This window comes from Dermacentor silvarum, chromosome 11 (assembly GCF_013339745.2).
Source record: "Dermacentor silvarum isolate Dsil-2018 chromosome 11, BIME_Dsil_1.4, whole genome shotgun sequence".
Taxonomy (NCBI): domain Eukaryota; kingdom Metazoa; phylum Arthropoda; class Arachnida; order Ixodida; family Ixodidae; genus Dermacentor; species Dermacentor silvarum.
The window spans coordinates 105539816-105553373 of record NC_051164.1 but is presented as its reverse complement, the minus strand read 5'-3'; the positions used below and the strand labels follow the sequence as shown (position 1 = coordinate 105553373).

General features: G+C 51.1%; 1 protein-coding gene across 1 annotated transcript; it reads left to right on the top strand.

The window, feature by feature from the left end:
- Positions 1 to 3014: 3014 nt before the first annotated feature.
- On the top strand, positions 3015 to 12707 carry LOC119433772 (basic proline-rich protein). Its single transcript, XM_037701020.2, has 3 exons — positions 3015 to 3190; positions 8486 to 11032; positions 12501 to 12707. The coding sequence occupies exon 2, from the start codon at positions 8675 to 8677 to the stop codon at positions 10922 to 10924; it is 2250 nt and encodes a 749-aa protein (XP_037556948.2). The 5' UTR covers positions 3015 to 3190; positions 8486 to 8674; the 3' UTR covers positions 10925 to 11032; positions 12501 to 12707.
- Positions 12708 to 13558: the final 851 nt, after the last annotated feature.

The window sequence follows — 13558 nt, the reverse complement described above, 5'->3', positions numbered from 1 at the left end:
CGCCAAGCAGAAAGTTTTACTGCTGCGATGTGTCTGACGTTGGAAGCGGTACCTGTGATGTCTCTGCTGACGAGAAGACCGGCTGGGAGAACAAAGGCACACAGGTTTTCGTTCCAATTTTCGACTGTTTACGTGGAGTACGTAGGTTCAGCAGTTTGCAGACGATATCGTCGCCGCGTGATCTACGCAACTGACTTGATTGTTTGTTTGTTTGCAATGTCCAAACTTGGCACGAAGCCCTTTAGCAAAACGCGGCCATGATGACACGTAGCTTTCTTTTCTTTTTTTTTTGTGCAAGATGCTACAATGCTTATTGTTGTCTTTGATGTAGCTATGTTTGCAGTACATTCACAGTTCCTTTACCTAGCAGCAGCGGCGTCGCCAGGATATTGTGCCGGGGGGGGGGGGTGGCAGTGGGGGAACTCGTACTTGAGGGGGCTGGCAGGAAGGTGTCACACGAAATTTATGCCAGACATCCCTGGTGCACAATTTTTTTTTTTGGAGGGGGGGGGGGGGTCCGTGCGTTCTCCCGGTAATTTTTGTTTACACATTGAGCGGCCGCAGTCGTAATCGTTATGGAACGCGAACGGACTTCGCCGTCACAGACCACGTGCTTGCTGGTAGAGTGGCGTTACAATCAATTGTATAGAACAAAATATAATAAAAAAAAGTTACAGCCCTTCCACTAATTTGAAGATGGAAGCCAGCGAAGCTGTGACTATGGTGGGTCTGCAGTAGTGAATATTGCTATAGTAAATTTATGTATTATCATAATTGATTATATTCAGCGTCTTCGGCATGTTCCTCAAAGAGCAAGGACACCAGCGTCTTGTTTTCGCCCGGCGCGATGGCCAAGTAGTGCGTTTGCTGCGCCATGTCCGCCCCATCGTCATAGACTAGCGCATGAGCCACAGCGTTCATAGCCGCGGCACACTGCACGGCAGGGGTTTGTCCAGAATTTCGATTTTCGGGGGGGGGGGGGGGGGGAGAGGTTCAAGAGGCTCGCGCTCTGTTTACCATGTTTTATTTACTTACGGCTGAAAGCTTTTTATTGCGATATCAATTATATGGACACTCCAAAGCGGATTTCTGCCGTCGCCGTGAGGTTCCGTATGACGTCAACGGCGAAGAAATGGTCGCCGCGCTCCGGACGCTGTATGCGCGAGTGAAAGCGCGCGAGGGAGGGAACGAACGCACGTCGGAGAGCAAACGCGCGTTCTGCGCCGGGAGGCGACGTTTAGCTGCGGCACCAAATGCCTATTTATATAAAAACGTCACAGTTTCGCCCTAAGGGCGAAGCAATGAATGCCATAGCAACACAGCAATGTCATACGAAGTAAGGTGAGCGGCTTTGGTAGCAATATGAATTGTAGTAAACATGAGCTGATTAAGTAAGCAGGTGTGCTGCAGCGTAAGTAGACCGACATGAAGAGAGACTCGAGACTCGATGACCACCACAAGGCGCGTGTGAAACGGTGGTGTTGATGAGAAGCGCTTCCCGTGGGCAGCGCGTGCGAAGGGACACACCTGTAGCGCTGCACTGCCGATTCGGGCAGCATTGCATGTGTAGCGTGTGTTGGAAAATGTGGCCCGACTATTACTAACTGAATGAACAAGCGTGGTGTGAGCGCGCACAAACAAACATGAATAGATCACACTGAATGACTGCAGACAACGACTGTCAAAACGCTGGCAGCGAGCGCATACGCCGCCGCGGGCGAAGGTACGTGCGGTCTATCGCTTCAACGGAAACTGAGCGGCGAATGCATGGCGCATAAAGGTCAGAGCCGTGTGGAGATAAGAGACGGTGCGGGCGAGCGAGCGACGAGCGCGGTTGTTGGCAGAGTAGAAGTGCGCCCCCCCCCCCCCCCCCCCCCCCCCCGCGCGCTCCCTCCGGCGCTGGCTTCCCGCTTCCTTGCTTGCGCGTGGGTGATTGAGTGCGTTCGCTCTCCGTGATAGCGCGCGTCCCCGCACGCTTCCGCTCGGGCATACGGCGCGCGGCGAAGATTTTATCTATAGGGAACCTCACGGCGACGGCAGAAATCCGGTTGAAGTGTCCATATAATTGCTATCGCAATAAAACGTTGTGAGGCGAGAAGGTGGTAAAGACTTCCGACGCTGCTCGACGAGTGTCCCGTTCTGATCTCGTCGAAAACCTCCGAGTCGCCCCCAAAGGCTCCAGCAACAGTCCCCAACGCCGCGCGTGTTTTGTGCGAACGCGGGCAAAACGCCGACGGCGTCGACAACAGTTCTGTGTGTTGCCGGTGCTGCTGCATGTCCAAGTTTGTACAGCTGATAAAACTACTATACTTACTCCGTATAGCTCTTTACAAATTTGCTATCGCAATTGATGGTTCGCCTTTCGGATGAAACTGCGACATTTTTTTTAATATAAGTACGCCGCGCGCGTTCAGTGCGAACGCGGGCAAAACGCCGACGGCGTCCACAACAGTTCTGCGCGTTGCTGGTGCTGCTGAATGTCCAAGTTTATACAGCTGATAAAACTACTATCCTTACTCCGTATAGCTCTCTACTAATTTGCTATCGCAATTGGTGCTTCGACTTTCGGGTGAAACTGCGACAACTATTTTAAACAAATGGAGACGGGACAGCTGCTAATTAGAGAAGGGCACTAATTAACCATTTAAGCAAGCATATTCAACCACATGTTACAAGGGAGTTCGTCCTTGTCGCGCTGATGATGTTCCGCAAAAAAATATAACGAAGGTAAGGACAGGCGGGCACGAACAAACGCCGTATAGACGGCCAAAATGTGTGCCTCATTTTGTGGGATTATAAATTCAATACTATATTTAAACACCCACGGTATTCTGTCACCACGTTTGAAAAGAACGTATGGGCAACCGCAACCTAGCTTGCTTGCTTGTTCCTCACTTGTGGCACACTTACCCACTACGGGGGATTGGCCAAGAAGCCGGCGCTTAATTTGTGTTCTTCAAGGCACGTGACGGTGCTGCCGAAGAAAACGAAGCTCCACCGTCTCGCGTGTTGCTCGCGCGTCACGAGCTATCCCTTCGGCGGTTGGAGACTGGGCGGGCCTGACGTTCGTCTCCGCTGGCGTCCGAGTTGGCCCCGTGGGAGGCGGCGCCCGCAGCTGTCCCCCGTCGACGCATGAGCTAGGCCCGTCTCGAGGACGTCGGGAGGGCCGCCCAAATTGCCTGACGCGAGAGTGAGTCGGCCTCGCTGCACGTTCTCCTTCAGAGTCTCGGTTTTCTAGGCATAGCTGAACCTCGCCTGAGCGTCGCTACGGCGATCTCGCCGAAATCACCGTGGCCTCCAAGGCGTACGGGAGGGACCGCTTAGACAACAGTTAAACTGCAACGAAATTTCGCTTTGGCTAAATTGGTCATGCATGAGTAGTATGTGAATGCTACGGAAGCAATCTTGGCGTAACTGCGGAACTGGTGATTGTCTAGTGTTCTTATTAGCAGCTTTTGAATAACGCCTCAGATGACGAAGCGCGCACCTGATGGTTAAGGGATGTGACGTACAATCCCAGCACGTCGCCTCCGATATTTTTCGGCGCTTTGCTGGTTAGCCGTGGGCACCACGCCGTCTTAGAGTCTGGCGGCGCGCCATAGGCCGAGGAGCCACGCAAGCCTAGACAACGCCACCTAGACTTCTAGTCTAGGTGGTGTTGGCCTAGAGCGCGTTAGTTCTCTATGTTCTGAGTCATACGTCACATCCGGCGAGTGGTAATATAGACGTTTTTTTTCTTCTTTTCGTTTTATTTTTTTTTCAGTTGCGCTATTGAGGACTTTTACTTTCTCTCTTTTTTGCGCTCTTTTCGTGACGCATCCACACGTATTTCACACGTAAAAGTTCGCACTTGGACTGCTCTATATACGTATAACTAAACTATCTGCAACTAGGCCCTTTATGCGGTCTGAAATTCCATTGCACTTGACATTTAAAAGCGTTTGCAGACGGCGTTCAACCGGGATTTTTAGGCGTTGCGTGACGGCATCTGTATGGAAACTTTACGATATTGAAATTACTGTTGTATTTATCTTATGCTGTCCTAGATCTCTCTGCCATGCTACCACGGGACACAGTAGAAGCATGTGAAATATCGCATCGCGGCCCCATTCTTGCCTTCGTAGTGCGACAAGATTTTGGTGTATACTATACTAAACGCTGAAAATGTGTTGTTTGACGGCGCGAAGCATCTGGGCCAGTATCAAGAGCGTTGGCCAGTAAGCTAACGACCAGATTACGAGATCGCTAGCCAACTAGGCGAGCGGTTCGTGCACTCGACATATATCGCCCGATTCTCAGATCAGTCGTCCACCAGTCACGTGATGGGATGTCTTAGCGAATTCGGCGCTTTCAAGTCACGCCGGCTCCCCGAATCAGAGGCACCACAGAGGCGCCGAGCATACCGCAGCCTTTAGAAACGGGGGACCTAAAATTAGAGGAGGCTACAGGCTACCGGTTCTGCGTGCTGAACTTAAAGAAAAAAAAAAAGATAAGCTCGGCGCTGTGCCGCTAGCGCTATTTATTCGGTTGTGCAAGGTCGTTACGTATACGGCTGTTTCTAAAACTCTTTACTGATTGTGATGCACACTGGGCAACACCTCTGTCCAAGTGGTAAAGCGCCGCTTATGGACCCGTTGTGGTGTCCGCCAGCATTAAGTGGTTGGCATGGCATGGCGAAGTGGAAATGGTTCAACTCCGGTTCGGTACTCGTGGCATGGCGAAGTGGAAATTTTCCAACTCCGGTTCGATACTAATTCAATTACTGACTTGCGGACAATCCTTCTTGGACGGTACCACTGGTTCGGGGTGGCGAGGTTAACCCGTGTACTTAGATTTAGGTGCACGTTAAAGAACCCCAGGTGGTCAAAATTTCCGGAGTCCCCCACTACGGCGTGCCTCATAATCAGAAAGTGGTTTTGGCACGTAAAACCCCATAATTTTTTAACCTTTAATCTTACTGGCTTACATATTGCTCTGTCAATACGGCAAAGGAAGTAGTAGAGAATCCGCTGCTGACACTTAGTGGCTGGGGCTTTGTGCTCCAGTGATCGAGATCGCTGGTTCGATCCCGGCCGTGGCGGCCGCATTTTGGTAAGGTCGAAATGCAAAGAAAAAAAAAAAGCTCGTGTACTTTGGTTTAGGTTCACGTTAAAAACCCCAGGTGGTCAAAATTAATCTGGAGCCCCCACTATTGAGCGTGCCTCATAATGATATCGTGGTTTTGGCACGTGTATATATAGACTCCCAGAATTTAATTCAATTAATCACGAACAGACTGAACATTTATTATTTACTGCCGGAAGCGCGGCCTTTTTCCTCGGGACGGGGCGCTAACACACATCGCATACACGTCCGCTGTAGAGACACGGAGTCTGTTTCCCAGTGCTCGCACGGACATGAACAAGACGATTTAATAAATTTGAAAACCTCACTTGGTTCTTTCTCCATGTACATGGGCTTGAGCCTTTGAATACAAGCTGTTCCGTAGAAGCCCACACGAATGATAGAAATGCTTCTTTAACCGACGTGATCAACTGTGGTATAACAGGAAATGTGGCCGAAGCCAATGTTTCGACAGAAGGACTTGTCTTCGTCAGGACGAAAAGAAGTGGCCTTGTCGATGCTCGCCTCTAGAGGCATCCTTTCTTCAACCGCTGTTGATCGCTTCAAGCATTCATCTCCGTGTGTATATACTTCTGACTTGTTTTGTCGATGTATGACCAAATGCGGTCCTGAAAAACTTAGGAGACGCTTAAGCTTCGCCTTTAAGAGTAGAACGCGATATCATTCAAAAGTCCCTGACTGCTTGTCCCGCTTCCCGGCAACTGCAGCTTATGCAACCGTAATCTTGCTTATGCATTAGAAAGCTATGCACGAAAGCGAGCTTTCTGGTTGTTTTTTTTTCTTTCCCCCGCACGGCCGGCGCAGCGGATGCGCGGAGGCGGGCGCCATCTGGCGGTGCTGCAAGGAACCAAGCGGCGCGCGCCGCTCTGTGATTGGTAGAAATTTTTCGCTCACGGTCAACGCCAGATTTCTGCGTGACGGGGCCCTTAAAGCTGTCGCTTTAATATAAGGTGGCTCTATAGCGACTCCCGAGCGACGCCTGTCCGCTTGAAAACACGAATAATGGTGGCCAAATTCTTAAACACGAACGGAGTGCCCGGAGATTTGTGGCGAGGCCTCACTTGTCGTCAGGAAGTGAAGGCGTCTTCTAAACACTAGAGATCAAACGACGTCCATAAGCCCATCTTATTCTCTGTTGTCGAGTATACCGAGGAGCTCTGCTGGCAAGCGAGCCGTGGTGGTGGCTGGGAAGCCAGTTAAGCGCCGGTCGTTAACTACATTAATATAGCATATGTAATTGGGTGCGAGAATTTGAGTTGCCATGTTGAGTTGTCGAACTATCATAGAGACTACGTATGTACTTGTACATACTCCTGACACACCTTGTACATTATATTGCACATTGCCGTCAGTTTTTTTTCTTCAGAATTAACTGGGAAGAGATAACGTAAAATATTTAGCCCGGTTATAACGTCCAGCTCATACCAATCAATCAATAAATCAATCAATCAATTTTATTTACCAGAAACAAAAGGAACTGGAGGGACACCTGGGCAAAAAGCTGTCGTAGCAGCTTGACGGAGGCCCAGGGTCCCCTACATGGCAGTAGTACTCACATGACATATACAGAGAAGGCTTTATACACAACACTTTCATGAAAGGTTTCATACACAACAAGCATTACACATCGCAGGTATGCATAAACAATGACATTTTACACTTGAATGCAATATACTGATCGGTACGTCGCTATAAAGAAAGAAAGTAGTCACGCAAACCATCTTTGTTTAGCGTAGCTGTGTGCCTATATTTGTTTAGTACAGTCGGTATATTATGTGTTAAAGACTGTAGGCTGTAATTGTTTCGAGACCATGGTACCTTCCATACCTCGGGGTTTCGTGTAGCATGTTTTGTGTGAGTGCAGAGTTCTAGCTGAGCAAGGGATGTCAAATAATTCTTAACATATTCGGATGAGAAGTAAATCGTGTCTAGTAATCTATGTTCGTATAATTTATCTACGCGGTTTAGTCTGTATTTAAGAAATATATTTTCTGTTGGTGAAAGTCGATTAACGTTCTCTATATACCGAGCGATTTTCTTTTGAAGTATTACCAGCTTTTGCAAGTTAGATTTAGATGTTGTAGCCCAGACAAGGTAAGAGTAATTTATATACGATAAGAAGAGACTATAGTATATTTGAAGTTTTGCTCTCGTAGGTAGAAATGTGCGGCAAATGGCCTAATTTATAGTTCTGTTGAAATTCATGGAAACCAAGCTGTAAACAAGCTTGGCCAGACCCATAACAAGACTGGAGAGTAATGCAAACGTGTCGATAAATTGATTATCGATAGTATAGTTTTTGAAGTTATCTGTAGTGTAAAAAAGACTGTCGGGCAATACGTATACATTACTATCGTTAGTATTGCGGTAGTTCGCTACTGATATGCTGATGGTCGATAGTTTTGCAATTTCTGGCTAATATTCCGAGAAGTTTTGCGATAACTGACCCTCATCAGTAACTCAGTTCATACAGCTGGAAACAGGGAAACGATGTCAAGTTTGTTTCAACGTTTACGTGGGATACGTCGCGTGATTTTACATTATTGATAGTGTGCACGATAGTACTGTATATTATTACTGCGCTCTCGACGGTAGTCCTACAAATGACTCGGGCACGACTCCGCATGTGTTCAGAATAAACGAAAATGGCCACGAGGTCATCAGAATAATGGACAGTGAAATGCAAATCGTGTGCTGCATCGTGGGAACTCCCACAGGCGGACATCGCCACACACAAAAACTGCCACTATCGGTGATGGCCTGGTTCGCAGCGTAAGTGCTGTCAAACGTCTGTCTGTGTCACCATTGAAGTAGTCAATGTGGCTCTGATGCGCACGTTCGATCGCGCCATCGTGTCTGCCTCAAGCAAAAAGTCGGCCATCTTGTTTGTCGAACGAGACGTGCAACGCAGCCTGCATGCTTGGCGGGATTTCGCATTAAGTCAATTGGACGCACTCGCGCGGCACTGCAGGTGCCAAGCGTAAAACTCAATTTCTATTGCGGCAAGCAGATAGTATCACAAGAGACGCGTATATAGTGAAATCCAGGTTGGGACCTGTTGGAAGTTGGTAGCTCGAGCTTGACGTGTTTGATTTGGACAACCTGCAAAAGAGAGTAGAACGGCTGAAATTGAAGTTAGCAGGGTTCGTGTTACCGTAGACAGGCGTGCGCACACGAACCCAAGTAGGAACGAAAAGGACCACACAAACGCCGACTAGCCACATAGCTATCCAAAGCTTTGTGGCCGTCGCTTGGCAAGGAGCAGAGACGCTTTGCTAACAGATACCATTTACACGTTTCCAGTTTCTAGTCCTCCAATGAGCTTCCGCGTTATGCACCATCCTTTTATTCGCTCTCCTAGGTCGGTCGCTGCAAGCAAATTGGGAGGGGATCGTGCCAAGGACTGTCCCGAAACCTACGTGCCTCGGGCTTGCTATGTGTGGCGCTCCGACTCTGGAGCAGCAGAAACGACCTGAGTTCGCAACAGGCACCGCTCTCTGAGTGAGCAAAATCAGCCCGCCGCTCTTTCGACCACCGCCCAACCTTCAAGATGGCCGACGCTGCGCCCCCCGCGGCCGCTCCCGCCGAAGCCGGGAGCGCTACACCCCCTGAGGCCGCAGGCGCTGCGCCACCGCCTCCGCCCCCTCCCCCGGGTGACGCAGCTCCTCCCCCAGCCGACGCAGCTGGTGCCGAGCCAGCCCCACCAGCTGCCCCAACTGCACCTTCGCCCAGCCAAACCCCGCCGCAAGGTGTCGCACAACCAGCTGCTGCCCCACCAGCTGCTGCCCCACCAGCTGCACCAACTGCACCTTCGCCCAGCCAAACCCCGCCGCAAGGTATCGCCGCACCAGCTGCCGCCCCACCAGCTGCACCAACTGCACCTTTGCCCAGCCAAACCCCGCCGCAAGGTATCGCCCCGCCAGTTGCCGCCCCACCAGCTGCACCAATGCCGCCAGCCGCCGCACCGGCGCCTCCTGCACCGCAAGCTTTCACACCCCAGCCTGCCGCGCCGCCGAGGCCACCGCAACAGCCGCCTCCTGCGGCACCAAAGCAGTACACCGTCCAGACACCTTGCCAGGTGCCTGGGACGTGCGCCGTGGCGACGGTCAAGAGCGCACCTTCAGAATCGCTCAAGAGGGAGTACGTTACAGCAGTGAAGGCGTACGAGCAGCAAGTGGGCGCCAACATCGTGCGCGGCAAGATGTTTATTGAGAGCTTACCCACCTCGGACCGGGCAGCGAGCCGCAGCGTTTCCCCTACAGGAATGCTACCCGGGATGGTTCCGGGAATGGTTCCGGGCATGGCACCGGGCATGGTACCGGGCATGGTACCGGGCATGGCACAGCCGGGAATGGAGTGCGGCTACAACATGGCAATGGGCATGGGACCCGGTGGTCCCTGCGGATACGGCCAGCAGATGCCTATGGGTGGTGGCTACGGCGCCTCGCCGTTGGGCGTACAGCGAAGCCGCGATGAGTTCAAGAATATGATGAACACTGGCACGGGAGTGGATTTCGCCCGGTTGGCTGACATGGGACCCGAAGTTCGGAGGCTGCTGGATATGGGCACTCAGATTGACCAGATCATGGAAGTCGCCCGGAAGGCCGAAGGGTCCCCGATAATCATGACTTCGGGTCCCCCAGGAGGGTATGACGGCCCCGCACCGGGCTTCGGAGGGCCACAACCAATGATGGTGGGTGGCGGTTATGATAGGCCCATGCCTGGCGGCTTCGGTGGCCCTATGATGCCGCCCTACAACGCGCCGATGCCTGGCATGGCGAGCGCCTACAGCTCGGAACGTTTCCCGCGGGATTACGGCAGGCCTGACATGGGCCCGCGGATGGCGGGTTCCGCTGGATGGCCGAGGGATGACCCGAGGGACTACGGAAGGCGAGCCATGTCGAGAGAGAATACCAGATCTCACAGGGACGACTACACCGAGGACAGCAAACCGACGACCAAACGATCTATGAGCAGGGCTTCAGACCTGTTACATAAGATAAAGGAGGACATCGACGAACATTGCGCCGAGACAGTGTTGGAGAAGATTCGCCGAGACGTCGTGGCCATGGACGTCGACGATGACGGAGGCCGTCCGACAGCCAGGAGGAACAGTCTGCCGCCGGAGAGGAGGATGACGCCGTCGCGCACCATTCAAAGGCAGTACGACGACCACCACGACGGCGAGGAGAGGCGGTCGCCGAGGCCGAGGCGAAGACAGTCCCGACACCACAAGTCCTCGTCGTCTTCGTCTTCGTCCTCTTCCTCTCACGGCAAGCCTCACAAAAGGCGGTCGCACAAGTCCAAGGACAGCAAAGGCAAGCACCACAAGTCGAAAGGAAAGAAGAGGAGGGGATCTCTGCCAGCAAAGAACGGTTCGTCGTCGTCCTCTTCGTCTTCTTCTTCTTCGTCCTCGGGACGTCGCTCGCCCAGGAACAAAGGCGGCAAGTCTATAGAGTTCGTCAGGAATATCACCGAGCGGCTCAGCTCGGAGTCCGCCGAGGGAGACCCGACGGCGGGTCTGGACGAGTTTCGCCAGAAGTACATGATGATCGCGAGACCCGGAAGCCGCGTGATGATGAACGAGCCCGGTGTCGGCAGGTCGGGATGTCCCGTCCTCAATGCGATGGGCGTTGGCTCCCGAGAGAAAGGAGTGCTGCGGAGCCAGTCGAGGTCGTTCGGAGGCAGTGTCTACAAGTACGGCCCGCCGCCCGTAGATGAGGGCGTAAAGCATCGGATGTCGTCGGGTGGCGCGGTGTACCGATACGAGAGCCAGCCGTCGGGTTTCAAGCGGGAGTAAAAATGTTTGGACACTCGGACGATCCCCCAGATTTGTCCCGATTGGACGACAGAATCGCCAGCTGCCTCTGTGATCGTATCTTCCCTGACTCCAAGAACAAATTCAAAGGCGAGTATTTGTCTCTAGTTTAGTATGCACCATTACACGACTTTGTGTGGCAATGAAGCGAAGGCTACAGGGGTGCACCTCTCCTACACACGTGTTACTGCCTCAAGTAGGCCAGCAGAGTTTGACGGCGATATAGCAGCGTTTTCGGTTTCTTGGACGAGGCACTGAATCGGCGTAGCTCCCATGTGGGGCGGTTTCGCATTTGTCAAAACGCGGAAAAGAAAGCAAGGAAAAAAGAAAGGCAGCAACTCGTATTTCTAACTCCGTATGACCATACGGAGTTATATGACCATATAAGAAGCCAACAGACAGACACCAAGGACAACATAGGGGAAATAACTTGTACTGACTAATTGCATTAAAAATAATAAATTAATGGAAATGAAAGTGGATGAAAAAACTTGCCGCAGGTGGGGAACGATCCCACGTCTTCGCATTACGCGTGCGATGCTCTTATACCATTGAGCTACCGCGGCGCCGTTTTCCAATCCACTTTTTGGGCTATTTGTGTTTTTACTACTAGAACTAACTCTGGGAGTGTTAGCCAGCGCCACCACTCAAAAACCTTTGTTTGTTGGCTTCTTATGATTAATAAATATCGGGCCCCTCGGTTCCCTTTCTTCTAGCTCCGTATGGTGTGCGTTTTCTTATTTTATATAAATGCGCTTTAGTAAATAAGATGTTTCTTTTATGTTCCCCAGCTTAACCTTACGCGAATGAGACTTAAAAACTAATTTGACGTAATATTTAACTTATTTGCGGTTGCACGTTCGGTGAGCTTTGCCTGCGTAGCTTTCTTTTCATTGCCACAGGAAGTTGACCAGTACAGGTATACCTGTACTGGTATACTGGTACTGGTACTGGTATCATGGAGGAAGGAAAAAGATAGGAGGGAGCCTACCGCAACGCGATTGACGCCAACTGTGGTGGCCCAACACGTGGTGAAAACGTCAGAGCATGGAGGATACGTCAGAGCGCGCGGTAGGTTTTAGTACTACCGGTTGATCTTATTTTTCAATACCCATTCGAAACTATTTGAAACTCTTGAAATAAACAAAAGCAAAACCAAGGAACAAAATTCGAAACAAGGAAAAATATCTTTTTCCTTCCTGTATGTGAGCAGCTGCCGGCCGAGCGCGCACCGAATAACAAGTGCCGGTAACCAAACGTCTCGGCAAATTTCGATTCTCCGTGATCTCGACGCAAGATGTCATGTGTTGGGCCACCACTGCTGGCTACACGAAGCGTTCGCTTGCCAAAGCTGGCTGCGTGACGTAATGCTCCCTCCTATATTTTTCCTTCCTCCATGCGTTGTAGCATTTACAAATACGAGATGCCTAGCGTACGACAGCGGTCTCGCGGGTTCGCCACGGGTATCTTTAGCTGCAGTCCAGAGTGTTAACGCGTAGCGCAAGCAACCTTGCAAAGCGAAGACCGCTCTCAATTGCATTAATTTTGTTCATCGTAGGACTCATGCGGGCACAATGACAATGGCCGGGTGTCAGCAATGGAGCGAGACGGCGAGCGTCGGAGCCGACGCCATGCGTCCACCGTCTAGACGCGGATACCAGCGTCTACTTCCTCGTTGAAGTAGCGCATACTTGGGCAATACGGGTTTTTCGGCGCTTGCTGCTCACTTGAAACATGCATGTTGAAGAAAAAATACAAAATTTTCTCTCTCCTTACGGCTACTGCGTTGAGTGCCTATTGTTGGGGGGGGGGGGGGGGGGGGCAAAGCAGACTTCATGTACAGTTTTTATCAGATGGGTATTGATTTTACCAGAAATTAGTTTGCGCTCTTGACAGAGTGTGGACTGCATGTGGCCGGGCGTAACTTATAAGAAACTCCACTTTATAGAACAAGACAAGAGGAGGCGAAGTTTGCGAGGAGGCGTTATCGTCTCCACTTGTCCTGCGGAAAGGCACCGTTTCATCGCGCATGCTTCCTGTGTGACTTATCGTGGAAAACTCCAGCGACTTCGAAACCGCGCAGCGCCGCTTATTCATTTCGGTCACTTTCAAGCTTTTCGCTACAGCTTTTCGTAACAGCTTTTCGTAACAGCTTTTCGCCTTGCATGCTACGACCAACAAAGGGCCGGGAATGAACTTGACATGGTGGGTCTGGAGGATCTCGCCGCATTATTACTTTTTTTTTACCGGCTTTAACGTACCTCTGTGCGCGGACTCGTGGTGATGCAGGAGCGTGATTAGAACCTCGCTGTGCAGCAACATGGCGCTCTAATCGGGCTCCTGCATCGCCACGAGTCCTAGGGATCGAGGCTCTGCAGACAGCGGCCTGCACCCCCACCATTTCGCAAAAAGTCTTTATTTTGGCCACGAGAGTAAGAGGGAATGGAATACTAGCCATTTATATCGCGGTATAACGAGGAAAAGCTTACGTTGTTTAAACGTGGTGCACCTGCAGCACTTATCATGTTTTTCAAACCGCTATATTCGTTCATTTCACAGTAAAATTGTTATTAGAAGAGAAAATGAAGGTCCAAGTTCCATTTCCTTTTTTCTAAT

Bases quoted from the DNA above. Each gene is read 5' to 3' on its own strand.
- LOC119433772 (XM_037701020.2), top strand. From the start codon at position 8,675: ATGGCCGACGCTGCGCCCCCCGCGGCCGCTCCCGCCGAAGCCGGGAGC.